The sequence below is a fragment of the Hypanus sabinus genome, chromosome 16 (genome assembly GCF_030144855.1).
Source record: "Hypanus sabinus isolate sHypSab1 chromosome 16, sHypSab1.hap1, whole genome shotgun sequence".
In the NCBI taxonomy this organism is placed as follows: Eukaryota; Metazoa; Chordata; class Chondrichthyes; order Myliobatiformes; family Dasyatidae; genus Hypanus; species Hypanus sabinus.
The window spans coordinates 8398774-8419385 of NC_082721.1; the positions used below are offsets into that span (position 1 = coordinate 8398774).

At 42.9% G+C, this 20612-nt stretch overlaps 1 protein-coding gene across 2 annotated transcripts in view; it reads left to right on the forward strand.

Annotated features, from left to right (window-relative positions):
* tbxa2r (thromboxane A2 receptor) overlaps window positions 1-20612 on the forward strand; it is a 43861-nt gene that overhangs the window by 13436 nt on the left and 9813 nt on the right. For both annotated transcript variants that reach the window (XM_059991069.1, XM_059991068.1), the window contains exon 2: window positions 11197-12032. In XM_059991069.1, coding sequence (XP_059847052.1) covers window positions 11241-12032 — 792 coding nt within the window. In that variant the 5' untranslated portion in view covers window positions 11197-11240. The remainder of the gene's footprint in view (window positions 1-11196; window positions 12033-20612) is intronic.

A 20612-nucleotide genomic window follows, 5' to 3' on the forward strand; every position in this document is an offset into this window, starting at 1 on the left:
GTTGCATTCCTGGCCTCACCCTATCAAGGATAAACACTTTGTCCTAGCCACCCCATCCCAATTTCTCTGTAGTTTAAAACAGATTTTTTTCCTTTTCCCCAGTTGTGAAGAGGGATCGTAACTCTGTTTCTCATTCCTGCCGCTGTCTGTAAGGAGTTTGTATGCTCTCCCTCCCTGCTGCCTGACCTATTGAGTGTTTTCAACATAGTCTATTTTGTTTCAGGCATAGATAGTCCAGGTGACAAAATATTCCATGTAGCACACATTGCTCCCAAACAAACCGGAGGCACATAACGTAGTGGTTAGCACAAAGCTTTACAGTACTTGCGGCCTGGGTTCAATTCCCACCGCTGTCTGTAAGCAGTTTGTACATTCTTCCTGTGACAGTGTAGGTTTCCTCTGGGTGCTCCGGTTTCCTCCCACAGTCCAAAGACGTACCGGTTGGTAGGGTAAATCGGTCATTGTAAATTTTCCCAAGATTAGGCTACAATTAAATTGGGGAATTGCCAGGTGGCGTGGCTCAAAGCTGGAAGGGCCTATTCCGCACTGTATCAATAAATAACATTTATGTGCCAAATTACACAAATTTAGCAAATTTTCTATAATAAGTCAATTTTAATATAATAGAGTAAACTGGGTAATTTAGCTAGATGAGTGAGATTCTCCATCAGCTTTATAAAACTCTAGTTGGCCACGCATGGCGTATTACATACACAGTTCTGGTCACCACATTATAGGAAGGATGTCGAGACTTTGGAAAGGTTGCAGAAGAAGTCTACCAGGATATTGCCTCAGTCAGAGGTTTTGTGCTACAGCAAGAGGGTGGACAAACTCGGATGGCTTTCCGTTGAGTACTGTAGGCTGAGGGGAGGTCTGCCAAAGGTCTAAGAAATTATGAGAGGCATAGATAGACAGACAATATCTTTTTCCAAGATTTGAAATGTCTAATACCAGAGGTCATGTATTTAAAGTGGGAGGGGGTAATTTCAAAGGAGGTGTGAGGGACAAGGTTGTCACACAAATTAGTGGGTGGCTGAAATGCGCTGCCTGGGGTGGTGGCAGAGGCAGATACATTAGAGACCTGTAAGAGACGCTTAGATGAATGTGAGGGAGATGGAAGGATATTTTGCAGGGAGAAGAGATTAGTTTAGTTGGCCATTTGATTACTAATTTAATTGGTTCAGCACAATGTTGGGGACCCAAGGACCTTTTCCTGTGCTGTGATGTTCTGTGTTCTATCCATTAGATTACAAGCTTCTGCAGAGAGATGTTTCTACCTCTTGAATGTTAGAGCATTAAAGGAGTACGGGCCAAATGCAGGCAAAGGTGGCTACCTCAGGTTTGGCACCTCGGTTAGTATGGATGAGTTGGGCTGAAGGGCCTATTCCCATGTAGAAACAGGCCTTTCAGCCCAATTCATCCAAAGTTCAAACTATGACCATAACAGTGCAGATCATGGTGGGGGGGTGCACTCCATCTGCCAAAAGTGGAACTTCCCAGTGGCCAAACATTTTAAGTCTGATTCCCATAACCATTCCAACCTGTCAGTCCATGGCCATGTCTTGTGCCAAGATGAGGCCAACCTCCATCTGAGTAGCCCCCAACCTGACGGCATAAATGTCAATTTCTCCTTCTGATTTCCTCACTCTGGCCTTTTTACCTCTTTTCCCCTGCCTATCACTTCTCCCGGGTCCCCTCCTCCTTCCCTTTCTCCCATGGCCCACTCTCCTCTCTTATCAGATTCTTTCTTCTCCAGCCCTTTACCTTTCCCACCCAGCTGTCCTCCTTTCTGGCATCTTCCCCCTTGCTTTCCAGTCCTGAAGAAGGGTCTCAGCCCCAAAAGCTGATTGCTTATTCCTTTCCATTAGATGCTGCCTGACCTGCTGAGTTCCTCCAGCATTTTGTGTTGTGTTGCAGGCCATAGGTTTTGTACGTACACACACACACACACACACACTCACTCTGAATGGACCTCTTCTCTGATGAGGTGGGCTCTTGCACTTACCTGTACTTGGTCCTTCCAGTGCAGATGACATCAAATGCAGTGAATTACAAAGGCCTGACTCAAGGCCAGCTGTAGTAAGAATATTAAATGGTTCCTGATGTGGTAAGATACACCCTTGCCCTCACAAGCCATCTCATTATCTTGCACTTTATCATTTATCTGCACTGCGCTTTCTCTGCAGCTGTTACACTTTATTCTACATTGTTATTTTTAGGTATTTTTAGGTTTTTTTTTAGATATTTTAAGATAATGATTTAAGTATTTAAAATTGAGGGGGATAGATCAAGTTGATGTGGAAAGGCTTTTTCCATTGAGAGTAAGGGAGATTCAAACAAGAGGACATGAGTTGAGAGTTAGGGGGCAAAAGTTTAAGGGTAACATGAGGGGAATTTCTTTACTCAGAGAGTGGTAGCTGTGTGGAACGGGCTTCCAGTAGAAGTGGTAGAGGCAGGTTCGGTATTGTCATTTAAAGTAAAATTGGATAGGTATATGGACAGGAAAGGAATGGAGGGTTGTGGGCTGAACGGTCAGTGGGACTAGGTGAGAGTAAGTGTTCGGCATGGACTAGAAGGGCCAAGATGGCCTGTTTCCGTGCTGTAATTGCTATATGGTTATATATGGTTATGGTTTTTACCTCATTCTACCTCATTGCACTGTGTGTAATTATTTGATCTGTACAAACAGTGAGCAAGCAGGGTAATCATTAATCTTTAAATTTTCAAGATCTATAAACTCTTCTTCATCTGCCTTTCATAATCTTGTGGTATTGGACAGAAGCCATTGGGATATAGACTCGGCTGGTTCTGGAAAAGAATAGTCACAGTGCTCACAATGTCCTGTTCTTTCTGTACAGCCCTAAACTCATTCCTTCCTCACTATTTATCCAACTCCCTTTTAAGTGCTACTGCTGAGTCCGTTCCAGCAATTCTAGATCATTTGCTTATCTAAAACAGGGCTTCCTGTAACGTATAGAACTGTTTCTTTGAGAGCAATGACGACCCACCCTCCCCTTAGCATTACGTAATGATCTGCTACAATCTCAATACACCAGTTTAAACCATCTCACACATGCAAGCTTTTATTCAAACTGATATCTAGCTGTGCCCATACACAACAAATTGGCAACGAGTACGAATCTGTGTGTCAGAAAATATCTTGAACTGTACAGACAGTTGCAGCACAATTACAGGATGAAACAACAAGAGTTATACAGTACAGAGAAGGCTGTCATGGACACTAAGTGAAAGACTCACTGAACTTAAAGTGAAAATAATGCGTCGATGGCTTCAGTCGGGAATGATGACGAATTGGATAGTGCTAATGAAGGCTGGGAGTCACATATCGAGAGGGTGGAACTGTACTGTAACGTGAACAATGTAGAGGAGCAAAAGAAAGTCTCTACACTTATTAGCTTAATGGGTGCAAGAACGTACTGTCTCTCTTGCAACCTAGTAAACCATGCAAAGTCAGCAAGCAAGACATTCGACAAAATTGCTACAATTTTATATGATCATTTGAGCCCTAAACTGCTGGCAATAGCTGAGAGACTTAGATTTTACAAAAGGAACTAGTCAAAAGATGAAAACCTTCCTGAAAACATTGCAAAACTGCACACATTTTCCCAGTACAGTGACTTGAGAGATGGACTTTCTGGTGCATTAAGGGACAGGCTTGTACGTGACATGCATAGGCAAAGCCCTCAAACGAGGCTGCTGGGCAAAGAGATCTAACCTTAGAACGGGCATTGACCATTGCAATATTAGAGACTGCAGCATAGGATGCGGCAGAACTACAGAAAAGGAGGTTAGAACGTGAAATGCACAAAACGTCCCTGAATGGTGCAAAAAGTCAAAAATGTTATCGATGTGGCAAATCCTCCCATGGTGCAAACGACTGTTGGTTCGAAGATAAGTCTGCGGAAAGTGTGACCTTGTCTGCAGATTAAAAACCACAACTGAATGAGAAGTCTCAAAACACAAAACAAAGCAAATACATGAAGTTACCAAATGTAAAATAGAATCAGACAGAGGTGAACTGTCATGTGTAGAACTGCATAGTACACCTGAAGCAGGTCACAAAATCATCTGGATCACAATAGATGTGTCCGGTGTAAGCTGAAAATGGAACTGGACACAGGGCAGCTTTGTCCATAATTCCAGAGGCTGATTACAACAGTCTGTTTCTAAGATATCATTAGAGAAGACCTCAATGATACTACAGACCTACACAGGCAAAGAAGTATTTCCCGAAGGCAAACTGAAAAAAAACTGTGACATATGGAGGCAACAGTTAGTTTTATGCTTTGAAAGGTGGACAGCCAGCACATTTCAGACATGAATGACTGAGAAAAATCCAACTAGACTGGCACTCAGTCAAAGCTCTCAGTGTGGCTTCAACAGGCAGCCCAAGTGACAGCACTAACCAGAGATTGGCACAGCTGCTCAATGCTAATGAGAAAGTGTTTGAAAAGGGAATAGATAAACAGATCGAAGACTTGTCAAAAGCTGTTTGGGATACCAAAATATTCAAAATGCACCCCCACTGGCACTGTTACACCCATGGGAGTGGCCATCTTCACCATGGCAAAGAGTGCATATTGACTTTGCTGGGCCATTCATGGACTCCATGTTCCTGATTGCTGTGGATGCTCGTTCAAAGTGGCCGGAGGTTATACCAATGAAGTCAACCACCTCAGCAAAGACTGTCTCCACCCTGAAGACTATCTTCGCCAGAAGCAGCTGACCAGAACAAATTGTGAGGGACAACAGATCACAATACACATCAGAAGAATTCTGACTGTTGGTGGGACAGTTCTCTACAGCACAAGGTGAACAACTTCATTTTTGTGTATTAGAACTCTGTTTATGTGATGACAAATCCAACACCTGCAATGCTGTTCATGAGCAAGAATCTGAGATCTCACATAGACCTCCTGAAGCCAGATTTAAGGAGGGAAGTATAGAATAAACAACTCAGCCAGTTGTCAGGTGAATCCACATTTATCATCTTAATTGGTCTCTTGTTATGTATTTTTGATACATTTTTGCATTACCACTTGCTCCTGTATTGCCACAAGGAACTGCTCTGTTTCTGGGAAGAGATCTCCAACTCTGAACCAAACGTTCGATGGTTCCTTGTCGACACCTAGTCTGCTCAGATTGAGGGGTTCAGGGGTCATGCTCTTCAATTAATTAACTTTTCCTTCTGCAGTGGTAATTCCTTCATTTTTCTGGATTGTGCTTATCAGAATTGGTATGTTTGCATGGAGTGCTGAATCCTGTTTTCATTGATGAAAATATATCATTAGAAATTTTATCTGACTGCTGTTTATGTCTGATATGGTTCTTCTGCCTTCTGTCCTTGGTAGTGTTAATCTAACAGCATTTGAGTATACATGGTGTTTTCTAAAATTTGTCATATCCGTTCTTATTTTTCTTTGTGAATTTTCCAGCTCAGTTTTGGACCAAGATATGATGCCAAATTAATACGTTAATGTCAGTATAGCAAGTGTTTACGTCTTTGTTATATTTTTACTATTGAGCTCTGTTTAGTAGATTTTCTTAAACCTTGAAGTAAATTCAGTTGAAAGTTTTCTCTTTATTGCATTAAGATCTATTTTTGTTGTTTGTTGACATTCCAGATACTTACAAGTTTCAGACTCATCCATCAGTTGTATAGTTCTATTATTTGAATTAATTGCTTTAGCTTTACTGATGGAGTGTATAATTTCAAATAGTCCTTTTATAGGTGTGTCAAGGTATAATTAGTTTGGTTATCTCTGATTTGCTATCCTACCTAACCAACAGAGAGTGGGTTTAAAGCTAGACAGAGCAGTAGTGGGTTTAGTGAGTCCCACTGGAAAATGCCTCAGTTTATTTTGGTAATGGTGGTTGTTCTTTGTTTAGTTTTTAACAGAAGGGGTGATTATAGTATGCCTATCCTTTGTCAGAATTTCACAGTACTGTATTGGATATGGTTTATATATACTAAGAGCTTCTACTAAACATGAGTATGGGACGGAATCCAATCCCTTTTGGCTGTCAATATAACAATATGAAATATTTCTGATTTTCTGTTGCAGAAATATAATTATTTCCTCCTTTTTTTGTAATTGCCCAGTTTGTTGCCTTTTCAACATTGGTGTTTGTCCATCTTGTTGGGTACAGTGTTTTGTTTACTCTGTAGTGTTTTTGTTGTTTTTAGTGTCTATGCCTGCAAGAAAATGAATCTCAGGCTTATATGTGGTGACATATATGTGCTTTGAAAATAAATTTACTTTGAACTTCAAAAATGTATTTGTATAATTTTCAATTTATTGAGACCAAATGAAAATGGGTCTCTCTTCAAATGATCAAAACAGTCAACTGTGCCAAACAATAACGAAAAGTCCTTGAAAGCTCAAGGTCGAGAAAGTCCAAATTAGGAAAAGCATCTTGTTTCAAATGAAGTTAGTCTCATGGTACAAAACTGTACTTTGATTTAGGCAAGGATATCGAGCTTTCAGTCCTCGTCTTCATATCAGGAGCTGCATTTGTCAGAAGGTGGAAATCCTTCTAAGTATATAGATTGTTCTTAAAAGTGTCAGTGTTAAAGACTATCCAAATGGGTTTGCTGGCATGATTGTTTAGAACATCATCCTTTTTATCCTTCTTCCAAACTCAATGAATAATGTCCCTTAATTATCATTCAGTTTAAATTAGTCCACCAGCAGGTTCCATTCTGTCTAGTTCCATGAAACAGAGTAAGGAGCGTGGGTTACTATCTTCTGTAGAACAGGACAAATGCCAATTTCCAGAACTGGCGGAGTAGCTTGACAGAGATAACAAGGAATTTCTTTTTTCAAGAAACTGTGGTTCTGTGGATTGCAATAAATCACCAAACATATCAGCTTGCAATAACGTCTGTTTGGTCTTGATGGGGATCAAGGGTTATGGGAAAAGGCCAGTTCATTTATTTTATTATTTATTTCTTGAGCTACAGAGTGGAACAGGCCCTTCTGGCCCTTCGAGCCACACTGCCCAGCAAACCCCAATTTAACCCGAGCCTAATCATGGGACAGTTTTCAATGACCAGATAACCTACTAACCGGTACGTCTCTGGACTGTGGGAGAAAACCAGAGCACTTGGAGAAAACCTACACATTCTACAGGGACGATGTACAGACTCCTTACAGATGATATCGAAATTGAACTCTGAACTGTGATGCCCAGAGCTGTAATAACATCGTGCTGACTGCTACACTACTGAATGATAGACCAAGCAACAAACTGCTGTTCTGCCCTGAGTTTTATATTAATATGTAATACATGAATGATATGAGTCAATGGATTACTTGTTAATCATGCACCGGACCTCCTCTCTGGTCCAGTTTACAATGCAGTGGAGAATTACAATTGTGATAGGCATTAAATATTTGGAATTGTAATTAAACTTGTTTGAGATCAGGGTTTCCCAGCCTGGGGTCATCAGACTCCTCAGGTAATGGGCAAGGTCCATGGCATTATAAAAAGGTTGGGAACTGTTGTGTCCGTGCACAACTACATATCAATTAAATAAAAGCATGCATGGGAGAGAGAGGGACGGAGGGAGAGAGCATTAATCTCCCCCTTTAGATTAATGCAACATAAAACTCTATATGTACAAAACATTCATTTTCCCTTTCATAAACCCACACTCCAAATAAGCTCACTTTCACAATAACAGTCCATAACCAACTTCACAGTTCTAAAGGTTCAGTCTTTTGTGTGGCGCTCTGTTGCTTTCAGGATAGCCTCTCTGGACCTGTGGAGTGGCATCAGGTATGGTAGGTGTCTTGTCTAAGACAATGTCCTCAATTTCCGGTGTCACATTGCTGTCAGTGACGTCATCACCGAGAGGTGAGCCCAGTGACTGTCCATCTTGCTGAATACAGCCGATTCCGGTGTGTTCTTCGATTGAGCATCCGGTATCTGGTCCACATGACGTCTCCGCGTCTGATCTCCAACATCCACTGTGTACATTAGTGGTTCAGTTCTTGTAGCTATCCCACTGGGTGTCCACTTGTCTTCTCAGTAATCACGCACTAGGTCTTTTAAATAATAATAATAAATAAGCAATAAATATTGAGAACATGATATGAAGAGTCCTTGAAAGTGAATCCATAGGTTGTGAGAGCAGTTCTGTGCTGGGTTGAGTGAAGTTAGGTGAAGTTATCCCCTCTAGTTCAAGAGCCTGATGATTAAGGGGTAATAACTTCCTGAAACTGATAGAGTGAGTCCTGAGGCTCTTGTACCTCCTTCCTGATGGCAGCAGCAAGAAGAGAGCATGACCTGGGTGCTGGGATCCTTGATGGTTGATGTTGCCTTCCTGTGGCAGCACTCCACGTAGAGGTGCTCAATGGCACGGAGGGTTTTACCTGTTGTGAACTGGGCCGTATCCAGTACTTTTTGTAGGCTTTTCCATTGGTGTTTCCATACAAGGCCATGACGCAACCTGTCAATATGCTTTCCACCGCATATCTATGGAAGTCTGTCAGAGTTTTAGATGATATGCTGAATATTTGCAACCTTCTAAGGAAGTAGAGGTATTGCCGTGCTTTCTTTGTGATGAATCTTATATGCTGTGCTGGCACGTGGTCAAGTGGTTAAGGCGTTCGTCTAGTGATCTGAAGGTCGCTAGTTCAAGCCTTGGCTGAGGCTGCGGGTGTGTCCTTGAGCAAGATACCTGCTTTCAGGTTCACCGTCTCTATTTAAAATCCTATTATAGAGCTGTTATAAGACTATTGAATGGCTCTCAAGCAGCATCCACCGTCACAGGCCCCCACCATGCAGGCCAGGCTCTCTTCTCACTGCTGCCATCAGGAAGGACGTACAGCAGCCTTAGTCCCACCCCACCAGGTTCAGGAACAGTTATTACCCCTCAACCATCAGGCTCTTGAACCAGTGTGGACAACTTCACTTGCCCCATCACTGAACTGACTTCTAAACACAACCTATAAACTCACTCTACAACTCATGTTCTCGATGTTATTTATAATTTATTTATTTATCATTATTATATGCTTTTTATTTGTATTTACATACTTTGTCTTTTGCACATTGTTTTCTCGTCTGCCTTTGTGTTAAGTTTTTCACAGATTCCAATGTATTTATTTGCATCGACTGTGAATGCCCACAAGAAAATGAATCTCTGAGTAGTATATGGTGACGTATATATCCTTTGATAATAAACATACTTTGAACTTTGACCTCAGAATCTATCTCGTTACGATCTTGTACCTTGTTGTCTGCCTGCACTGCACTTTCTCTGTAACTGTAACACTTTAATCTGCATTCTGTTACTGCCTTTCCTCTCTACCACCTTAACGTGCAAAGATCATGATATGATCTATATGGATAACATGCAAAATCAAGCTCTTCACTGTAGCTCAGTGCATGTGACACCAATAAACCAATTTGCCTAGTTATTTCACAAACAAGAGAAAATCTGCAGATGCTGGAAATCAAAAGTAACACACACAAAATGCTGGAGGAACTCAGCAGGTCAGGCAGCATCTATGGAAATGAATAGGCAATTGACGTTTCAGACCAAGACCCTTCATCACTTCTGAAAAGACCTGTCTTGCTGAGTTCCTCCAGCATTTTGTGTGTATTACCTATTTACTATGTCATTAAAATCTTCACTTCATTTCATGTGAACAGAAATATCTTGTTCACTCTACCCCAACATGTGCGTGTGCGTGTGTGTGTCTTGTGTCCCTTGTGTTTATGATTTGCTGCTCCATTGCATACTATTCATACAGATCGGATCGTTACACAGAGCATTGACGTAGAACAAGGAGCCCTCCAGGGAATTAAATGCCTTGTGGATAATAGAAATCATATTTGAATTTGACATTGGTAACAGTTTTGTAATTGTCTGATCATTGTGTGTATTTTGTGAGTGAATATCCTTTTGTAGTTTTGTTTTTTTAATAAAAGGTAGTAAAAGGTAAAACAATGACAATGCAGTGCAGAATATAGTGTAAAAGTTACAGTGCAGGGAGACAAGAACTACATTTCGGAGTATCTGAACCCACTGCTGTCCATGTGATTTTGTACATTCTCCCCGTGACCATGCGGGTTTCCTCCCACAGTCCAGAGACATACTGCTTAATTGGTCATTTGAAATTGTTCTGTGATTTGGGTTAAATCAGGGATTGCTGAACAGCACAGCTTGAAGGGCCTATTCCGTGCTTTATATGAATAAATAAATTTTTAAAACTTCCACAGAAACAGGCCCTTTGGCCTATCTAGTCCATGCTGAAACATTTAAACTGCCTAGTCCCACCAACCTGCATCCAGACCATAGCCCTCCATACCCCTACCATCCATGTACTTATCCAAACTTCTCTTAAACTTTGAAATCGAGCTTGCATGCACCACTTACAGTGGTAGCTCGTTCCACACTCTCATGACCCTCTGAGTGAAGTTTCCGCTCATGTTCCCCTTAAACTTCTTACCTTTCACCCTTCACGCGTTCTAGTCTCACCCATCCTCAACAGAAAAAGCCTGCTTGCATTTACACTATCTATACCCCTCATAATTTTGTATGCCTCTATCAAATCCCCTCTCAGTCTTCTACATTCTAAGGAAGAAAGTCCTAACCTATTCAACTTTACCATGTAACTCATGTCCTCAAGTCGTGGCAACATCCTTGTAACTTTTCTCTGCGCACTTTCAATATTATTGATCATCTTTCCTGTAGATAGATAACCAAAACCGCACACAATACTCCTCACCAAAGTCTTATACAACTTCAACGTAACATTCCATCTGCTGTACTCAGTACATTGACTTATGAAGACCATTGTGCCAAAAGCTTTCTTTACGATCCTTTCTACCTGTGCCACCATTTTCAATGAATTATGAACCTGTATTTCCAGATCCCTTTGTTCCACTGCACTCCACAGTTCCCTGCCGTTCACTGTGTAAGACCTACCCTGGTTGGTCCTACTGAAGTACAAAACATGGCACTTGTCTGCATTAAATTCCATCTGCTATTTCAGCCAAATATGCCCATCCCTTTCCCATCGTATATTGGCAGAGCCTACAAATGGACAAAAGTAATTAGTGTTTCTTATTCAGTCTTTGGGTTTTAATTCTTATTTTCTTTGTTATTGCAGTTCAAACACCAATACTGATGCACGCTAAATTTACTCTGATCTCTTGCAGGGATACTGAACATAAACGGTAGGAACTGAAGACAACTCGGAAACATGAGTGAGGCCTCAGTGAAATCCTACACGTGTAACTCCACCACGCAGGACCGAAACATCAGCTCCAGTTGCAGTACACATGCGTCCCCTTGGTTTTCAACGGTATTTGCAGCTGCTGGAGTCCTGTCTAATCTGATTGCGTTGGCAGTGCTAGTCAGCGCTTACAGAAAGGCTCGGAGTAGGTCTCGTTCCTCCTTCTTGATTTTCCTCTGCGGCCTGGTTTTAACAGACTTCTTAGGGCTTGGTACGACAGCACTGATCGTCGTGACGTACCATCACACTAAATTCAGCTGGGAGAAAGTTGACCCTGACAACCACCTCTGCAGATTTCTGGGATTTTCCATGGTGTTTTTTGGACTCACTCCTCTGCTGCTGGGAGCCACCATGGCTGTGGAGCGTTTCCTAGGAATCAACAAGCCGTTCCTGCGCTCTACCAATGCCTCAAAACGTCGTGCTTGGTACACCGTCTTCCTCGTTTGGCTGTTTGCGTTCTGCATTGGGTTCTTCCCTATCTGTGGCTTTGGACATTACACACGTCAGTGGCCCAATTCCTGGTGTTTCTTCAACATGATAAACAGCACCAGTGATGCTGCATTTTCAATGGTGTTTTCCAGTGTGGGATTGTTATCTCTCGCACTGTCTGTTTTCCTGAATACAATCAGCGTGGTTACACTCCTCAAAGTCTGCTTCAAGAGGCTGAGCGTCGAAAGGAGCAGAGATCACGAAGTAGAAATGATGGTCCAGCTCTTGGGTATAATGATAATTGCCACAGTGTGCTGGGCTCCATTACTGGTACGTATTAATTAATTAGGTCTGTTGTAAAACCATTAATTACTGGATACATTATGACCATAAGAAACTGGAACAGAAATAGGCCATTGGGCCTATCGAGTCTGCTCCGCTATTCCATTATGGCTAATTATTATCCCTCTCAACCCCATTCTCCTGCCCTCTCCCTATAACCTTTCACACCCTTACTAATCAAGGACCTATCAACCTCCATTTTAAATATAGCCAATAACTTGGCCTTCGCAGCCATCTGTTCAAGTTCAAGTTTAATGCCCATGAATTCAGCCAAACATAAGAGAGTTTTTCTGGGGCCAAAGTGAGCGCTCAGTACCAATCATCGTACACAGCACAATGCACAAACATGTACAAGATAGCAAGCACATATAAGGTATCATTAAAATACAATCACTCACAAAAAAACAGTCCCAGACCCTGAGTCCATGAATATCACAGACATCTGCAGTCGAACACAGTGCAGCTTGTCTTCTGCTGAGCGAATGCAGACGGGTGGGGGTGTGCAGGTTACTCCAGCGGGGTTACTCCAGCTTGGACGCTGCGCAGCACCGCCCCCAGCGCTCTGGTGGAGCGCACCGACTCCGGTGCCTCTCTCCTGGGCAGCTGCAAACACGGCTTCAGGCCCAGTCCTCACTACAACCAAGGACATGCAGCTCCACCGACAGCCGCCCTTGCCGCCCGCCAATGAATCAGTGAATTGGGCCTACAGTGTTTCACGTTAACAATTCCTCTTCATCTTTGTCTAAAGGGTTGTCATTCTGAGGCTGTGCCCTCTCGTCCTAGACTCCCTGACTATAGAAAACAACCGCCCACGTCTACAATATCTAGGCCTTTCGATATTCGATAGGTCTCAATGAGATTCCCTGTCATTCTTCTAAACCCCAGCAAGTACAGGCCCGGAGCCACCCAGTGCTCAACAGATGTAACCCTTTCATTCCTGAAATCACTCCTGTGAACCTCTTCTGGATCCTCTCCAATGCCAGCACATCCTTTCTTAGACAAGGGGCCCAAAAGTGCTCACAGTATCCTAACTGCGATCTGACCAATGCCTTATAAAGCCTTATTTGAACTATCCAATGCAGATTCCATTGAACTTAGAATATAAAACATGGAACAGTACAGGCCTTTCATCCCACAAAATCTTGTGTTGAAGATCAACCTAACCATTCCCTCCCACATAACCCTCCATTTTTCTTTCACCCATGTGGCTATGAATCTCTTAAATGTCTGTAATGTAGCCACCTCTACCACCACCCACCACTCTCTGTATAAAAACAAAATTACCTCTGATGTCCCCATACACTTTTTTCCAAACCCCTTAAGAGGATTAGTCATTTCCACTCTGGGGAAAAAGGTAATTATTTAGAAACATAGAAAGCCTATTGTACAATACAGGCCCTTCACCCAGAATGTTGTGCCAAACATGTCCCTACCTTTGAAATTACTAGGCTTACCCATAGCCTTCCACTTTTCTAAGCTCCATGTACCTATCCAAAAGTCTCTTAAACGACCCTATCGTATCCGCCTCCACCACCGTTACCGGCAGCCTATTCTACGCACTCTCTGTGTCAAAAAACTTACCCTGACATCTCCTCTGTACCTACTCCCCAGCACCTTAAAACTGTGTCCTCTTGTGGCAACCATTGGAAAAAGCCTCTGACTATCCACACGATCAATGCCTGTCATCATCTTATACACCTCTGTCAGGTCACCTCCGTGGCTCCAAGGAGAAAAGGCCAAGTTCACTCAACCTGTTTTAATAGACATACTCCCCAATCCAGGCAACATCCTTGTAAATCTCCTCTGCACCCTTTCTATGGTTTCCACATCCTTCCTGTAGTGAGGCAACCAGAACTGAGCACAGTACTCCAAGTGGGGTCTGACCAGGGTCCTACATAGCTGCAACATTACCTCTCGGCTCCTAAATTCAATTCCACGATTGATGAAGGCCAATACACCATATACCTTCTTAACCACAGAGTCAACCTGCGTAGCTGCTTTGAGCATCCTATGGACTCGGACCCCAAGAGCCCTCTGATCCTCCACACTGCCAAGAGTCTTAACATTAATACTACATTCTGCCATCATGTTGACCTACCAAAATGAACCATTTCACACTTATCTGGGTTAAACTCCATCTGCCACTTCTCAGCCCAGTTTTGCATCCTATCAATGTCCCACTGTAACCTCTGACAGCCCTCCACTGTCACAACACCTCCAACCTTTGTGTCATCAGCAAACTTACTAACCCATCCCTCCACTTTCTCATCCAGGTCACTTATAATAATCACGAAGAGTAAGGGTCCCAGAACAGATCCCTGAGGCACACCACTGGTGACCGACCTCCGTGCAGAATATGACCCGTCTACAACCACTCTTTGACTTCTGTGGGCAAGTCAGTTCTGGATCCCCAAAGCAATGTCCCCTTGGATCCCATGTCTCCTTACTTTCTCAATAAGTCTTGCATGGGGTACCTTATCAAATACCTTGCTGAAATCCATATGCACTACATCTACTACTCTTCCTTCATCACTGTGTTTAGTCACATCCTCAAGTAATTCAATCAGGCTCGTAAGGCACGACTTGCCCTTTACAAAGCCATGCTGACTATTCTTAATCTTATTACACCTCTCCAAAAGTTCATAAATCCTGCCTTTCAGGATCTTTTCCATCAACTTACCAACCACGGAGGTAAGACTCACTGGTCTATAATTTCCTGGGCTCTCCCTACTCCCTTTCTTGAATAAGGGAACAATATCCACAACCCTCCAACCCTCCGGAACCTCTCCCGTCCCCACTGATGATGCAAAGATCATCGCCAGAGGCTCAGCAATCTCCTTCCTCACGTCCCACTGTAGCCTAGGGTACATCTTATCTGGTTCTGGCAACTTATCCAACTTGATGCTTTGCAAAAACTCCAGCACATCCTCATTCTCAATATCTACATGCTCAAGCTTTTCAGTCTGCTGCAAGTCATCATTACAATCACCAAATAAAAACACAAAATGCTGGCAGAACTCAGCAGGCCAGACAGCATCTATGGGAGCAGGTAGTGACGACGTTTCAGGCCGAAACCCTTCATCAGGAGGATTCATCAACCCTGATGAAGGGTTTCGGCCCGAAACATCGTCACTACCTCCTCCCATAGATGCTGTCTGGCCTGCTGAGTTCTGCCAGCATTTTGTGTTTTTATTTATTTCCAGCATCTGCAGATTAACTCGTGTGCACTACAATCACCAAGATCCTTTTCCATAGTGAATACTGAAGTAAAGTATCCATTTAGTACCTCTGCTATTTCCTCCGGTTCTATACACACTTTCCCACTGTCTCACTTGATAGGTCCTATTCTTTCACATCTTATCCTCTTGCTCTTCACATACTTGTAGAATGCCTTGGGGTTCTCCTTAATCTTACCCACCAAGGCCTCCTCATAGCCCCTTCTGGCTCTCCCAATTTCCTTCTTGAGCTCCTTCCTGTTAGCCTTATAATCTTTTAGCTCTCTAACGTTACCTAGCTCTCTGAACCTTGTGTAAGCTTTTCGTCTTGACTAGATTTATTACAGCCTTTGTACACCACGGTTCCTGTACCTTACGATAACTTCCCTGTCTCATTGGAACATACCTATGCAGAACTCCACATAAATATCCCCCAAACATTTGCCACATTTCTTCCATACTTTTCCCTCAGAACATCTGTTCCCAATTTAAACTTCCAATTTCCTGCCTGATAGCCTCATAATTCCCCTTACTCCAATTAAACACTTTTCTAACTTGTCTGTTCATATCTCTTTCCAATGTTATTGTAAAGGAAATAGAATAATGATCACTATCTCCAAAATGCTCTCCCACTGAGAGAACTGACACGTGAACAGGTTCATTTCCCGAAATTAAATCAAGTACAGTCTCTCCTCTTGTAGACTTATCTAAAGCCCTTGTTCTAGGGAGAAGCCAATCGATATTTGGAAAATTAATATCTCCCATTACGACAACTCTATTATTATTACACCTTTCCAGGATTTGTTTCCCTATCTGTTCCTTGATATCCCTGTTACTATTGGGCGGCCTATAAAAAAAACACCCACTAAAGTTTTTGACCCCTTGCTGTTCCAAACCACCACCCACAGAGACTCCATAGACAATCCCTCCATGACCTCCACCTTTTCTGCAGCTGTGACACTATCTGCGATCAACAGTGCCACGCCCTCACCTCTTTTGCCAAACATGTCCCTACCTTAGAAATTACTAGGCTTGCATATAGCCCTCTATTTTACTAAGCTCCGTGTACCTATCTAAATGTCTCTTGTATGCCTTTCTGAAACATCTGAAACCCAGCACTTGAAGTAACCATTCCTGTCCCTGAACCATCCAAGTCTCTGTAATGGCCACCACATCATAGCTCCAAGTTCTGATCCACGCTCTAAGCTAATCCGTTTTGTTCACAATACTCCTCGCATTAAAATAGACATATCTCAAACCGTCGGTCTGAGCACGTCCCTTCTCTATCACCTACCTATCCTCCCTCTCACACTGTCTCCAGGCTTTCTCTGTTTGTGAGCCAACTGCCTCTTCCCCAGTCTCTTCAGTTTGGTTCCCACCCCCCAACAATTTTAGTTTAAACTCTCCCCAGTAGCCTTAGCAAACCTCCCCACCAGGATATTGGTCCCCCTGGGATTCAAGTGCAACCCGTCCTTTTTGAACAGGTCACTCCTGCCCTAAAAGAAATCCCTATGATCCAGAGATCTGAAGCCCTGCCCCTGGCTGTCCGCTCTATCTTTGCCTCTTATCATCTTATACACCTTGATCAAGTCACCTCTCATCTTCCTTCACTCCAAAGAGAAAAGCTCACTCAGCCTATCCGAGTAAAACATGTTCTCTAATCCAGGCAGTAGCTTGGTTAGTTTCCTCTGCGCCCTCCCTAAAACCTCCACATCCTTCCTATAATGAGGCAAGCAGAACTGAACACGATACTCTAATCAGTAAATATTCTTGGAGGTTTTTTTTAGAGATTCAAGGCATGGTAACAGTCCCTTCCAGCTCGAAGAGCCAGTTACACCTGTGCAGCCAATTTACCTGCTGACCCATATGATTTTGGAATTTGGGAGGAAACGAGAGCATCAGGGAGAAACCCAGGTGGTCACAGAGAGAACATACAAACTCTTTATGTGGCAGAATTGAACCTGGCGCTCCAAAGCGTTGTTGTGTTGCTTCCCGTGTTTGTCGACTAGAAGCAAAGAGGCTGTGGAAAGGGGGATGTTGGTGCTTGATGGGATGCAGGACAAGGTAAGAATTACTGGTGTGTTTGGCTGAATAGAATCCTTCAGTACTCATCACTTCTGTCTCTCCCTGAAATGTAAATCAGATACTGCCTGACATATTGGGTGCTTCCAGTATTTTCTGTTTCATTTAAGATTGTCTAAATTTGCAACCTTTAATGCTGCAAACGTTAAAGGAAGAATACTTGTCAACAAGGTAGCAGCACAGTTAGCGCAACACTTTACTGCGTGAGCTGTGGGTTCGATTCCCGCCTGTCTCTGTCAGGAGTTTGTATGTCTCCCCTTGACCATGTGGGTTTCCCCTCAGTGCTTCAGTTTCCTCCCACAGTCCATACAGATACATGGTTAGGATTATTGAATTGTGCACATGCTATTTGGTGCCAGAAACAGTGACCAGCACAATCCTCACTGATTTGATCTGTCACAAACAACGCATGTCACTGATGTTTTGAATTACATGTGACAAATACAGCTAATCTCTTTATCGCTCTGGCTTTGAAAAAAAAGTATTGGCCATTATCACATCCTGGTGCGTATAAACCAGCTTCAGTTTCCCCTGCACTATAAGAGTTACTCCCTCAGGAGTTTAACGCCATAAGACATAGAAGCAGAATTTGGCCCCTTTGCCAAAAAAGTCTGCTCTGCAATTCCATCATGGCTGCGTTACTATTACTCTTAACCCTATTCTTCCCCTAACCTTTAAAGCCCTGTCTAATGAAGAACCTATCAACCTCTGTTCTAAATAGTCCTGGTGTCTGCAGCCATCTGTGGCAATGAGTTCCACAGATTCACACCCTCTGGCTGAAGAAATTCCTCCTCATCTCTGTTCTAAATGGACATCCCTCTATTCTAAGGTTGTGCCCCGATCCTAAACTCACTCACTGATCCTCTCTACGTCCACTCTGTGAAGACCTTTCAATATTTGATGGGCTTCAATGAGATTCTTCTCTCATATTTCTAAACTACAGCAAGTATAGCCCCCAAACCATCAAATGCTCCTCATACGTTAATCCTTTCATTCCAAAATCATTCTCATGAACCTCCTCTGGACCCCCTCCAATTCCAGCGCATCTTTTCTTAGATAAGGTGCCAGAACTGTGCACAGTATTCCAAGTGTGGGCTGACAAATGCCTTTTAAGGTTTCAGCATCACATCCAGCTCTTATGTTATAGACCTCTTCAGATTCAGTTTATTGTCATTTATAAACCACAAATACAATGCAGTTAAAAAATGAGACAACGTTCTCCGGAATGATATCATGAAAAAGCACAAAACAGACCACACAAGAAAAACCACGTAACATCTGGTAATCCCCAATCCAGAGTCCGGACAGGCCGCTGCGTATCGATGTCGCGCTACCATCTTAGCACGTTCCCCGGAAAGGAACTACAAACCCATCAGACAAACCTAAAGCTACAAGACCTACACAAAACCACATAGATTACATATAGTTATAGTTAACATATAGTTTCAATGGTGCAGACAAAACCATAATTGATAAAAGACTAACTGACAAAGACCATATAATTATAACACATAGTTTCAACAGTGCAAAGCGTAATCTGATAAAGAGCAGTCCATGGCATGGTTTAAAAGAAAGTCTCAAAGTCCCGACAGCCCATCATCTCACGCAGACGGTAGAAGGAAGAAAAACTCTTCCTGCCATGAACCTCCAGCGCTTTGGGAGCTCCGACCACAGCCAACTCCAAGTCCGTCCGAAAACTTCGAGCCTCCAACCAGCCCTCCGACACCGAGCACCATCTCTGCTGAGCGCTTCGACCCCGGCCCCGGCCGCCAAGCGACAGGCAAAGCCAAGGATTCGGGGCCTTCCTCTCCGGAAATTTTTCCGATCACACAGTAGCAGCGGCAGCGGAACAGGCATTTCAAAAGTTTCACCAGATGTTCCTCCGTGCTTCACACGTCTGTCTCCATCAAATCAGGATTGTACACGGCCCCTACTTACTTACTTATGAATGATAAAATTGCATCTGCCTTCCTTGCCGCTGACAAAACTTGTAAGTTAACCTTTACCGAATCCAGCACAAGGATTCCAAAGACCCTCTGCAACTTTGATTTTTGCATTTTCTCCCCATTTAAGAAATAGCTTTTATTTCTCCTACCAAAGTGCAGGATCCTGCACTTCCCTACACTATATCCCACCTGCCTCTTCTTTCCCCATTCTCTCAGACTGTTCAAGCCCTCCTGTGGTTTCCCTGCATCCTCGACACTGCCTGCCACTCCACCTATCCTTGCATCATCTGCAAATCTGGCCAAGATGTCCTCAACTCCATTATCCAAATCATTGACATGTAACGTGGAAAGAAGTGATCCCAACACAGGCCCCTGTGGAACACCACTAGTCATCAGCAGCCTACCAGAATAGGCCCCTTTTATTCCGACTCCTGCCCATTAGCCGATCTTCCATCCATTTTAGTACATTTCCTTTAATACCCTGGGCCCTTAATAAGCTGCCTCACAGGCAGCACTTTGTCAAAGACCTTCTAAAATCCAAGTGAAAAACACCCACTGACACTCCTTTCTCTGTACTGACTGTTATTTCCTCAAAGAATTCAACAGATTGGTCAGGCAAGATTTCCCCTTCAGGAAACCAAGTTGAATTTGGCCTACATTATGATGCACCTCAAATGCCCTGCAACTACATCCTTGATAATGGACTCCAACATCTTCCCAACTACTGAAGTAAGGCTAACTGGCCTACAATTTCCTTCCTTTTGCCTCCCTCCCTTTTTAAAGAGTGGATTGGCATTGCAATTTTTCATCCTCCAGAACCATGCCAGAATTAATTGATTCTTGAAAGATCATTGCTAATGCCTCCGCAATCTCTTCAACCATCTCTTTAGAACCCTGGGGTGTAGTCCATCTGGTCCAGGTGATAGATCTACCTTCAGGCCTTTCAACTTCCCAAGCACCTTTTCCTTAGTAGTAGCAACTACTGCCCTTGACACTCTTGAATTTCTGGCATAGTGCTAGTATCTTCCTTAGTGCAGACTGATGCAAAATACTTATTAAGTTTGTCTGCCATTTCTTTGTCCCCCATTACTACAGTGCAGTGTCATTTTCCAGTGGTCTAATATCTATTCTTGCTTCTGTTTTACTCTTTATATATCTGATAAAAACAAAAGGTTTTAGTGGTATATTCTGAAAGTATCTGTTAGCTTACAGATACTATCAGAATCAGCTAACAGCTAAGCAGAATCAGGTTTAATATCACTGGCATATATCACAAAATTTGTTGACTTTGCGGCCGCAGTACGATGCAATACATAATAAAAGAA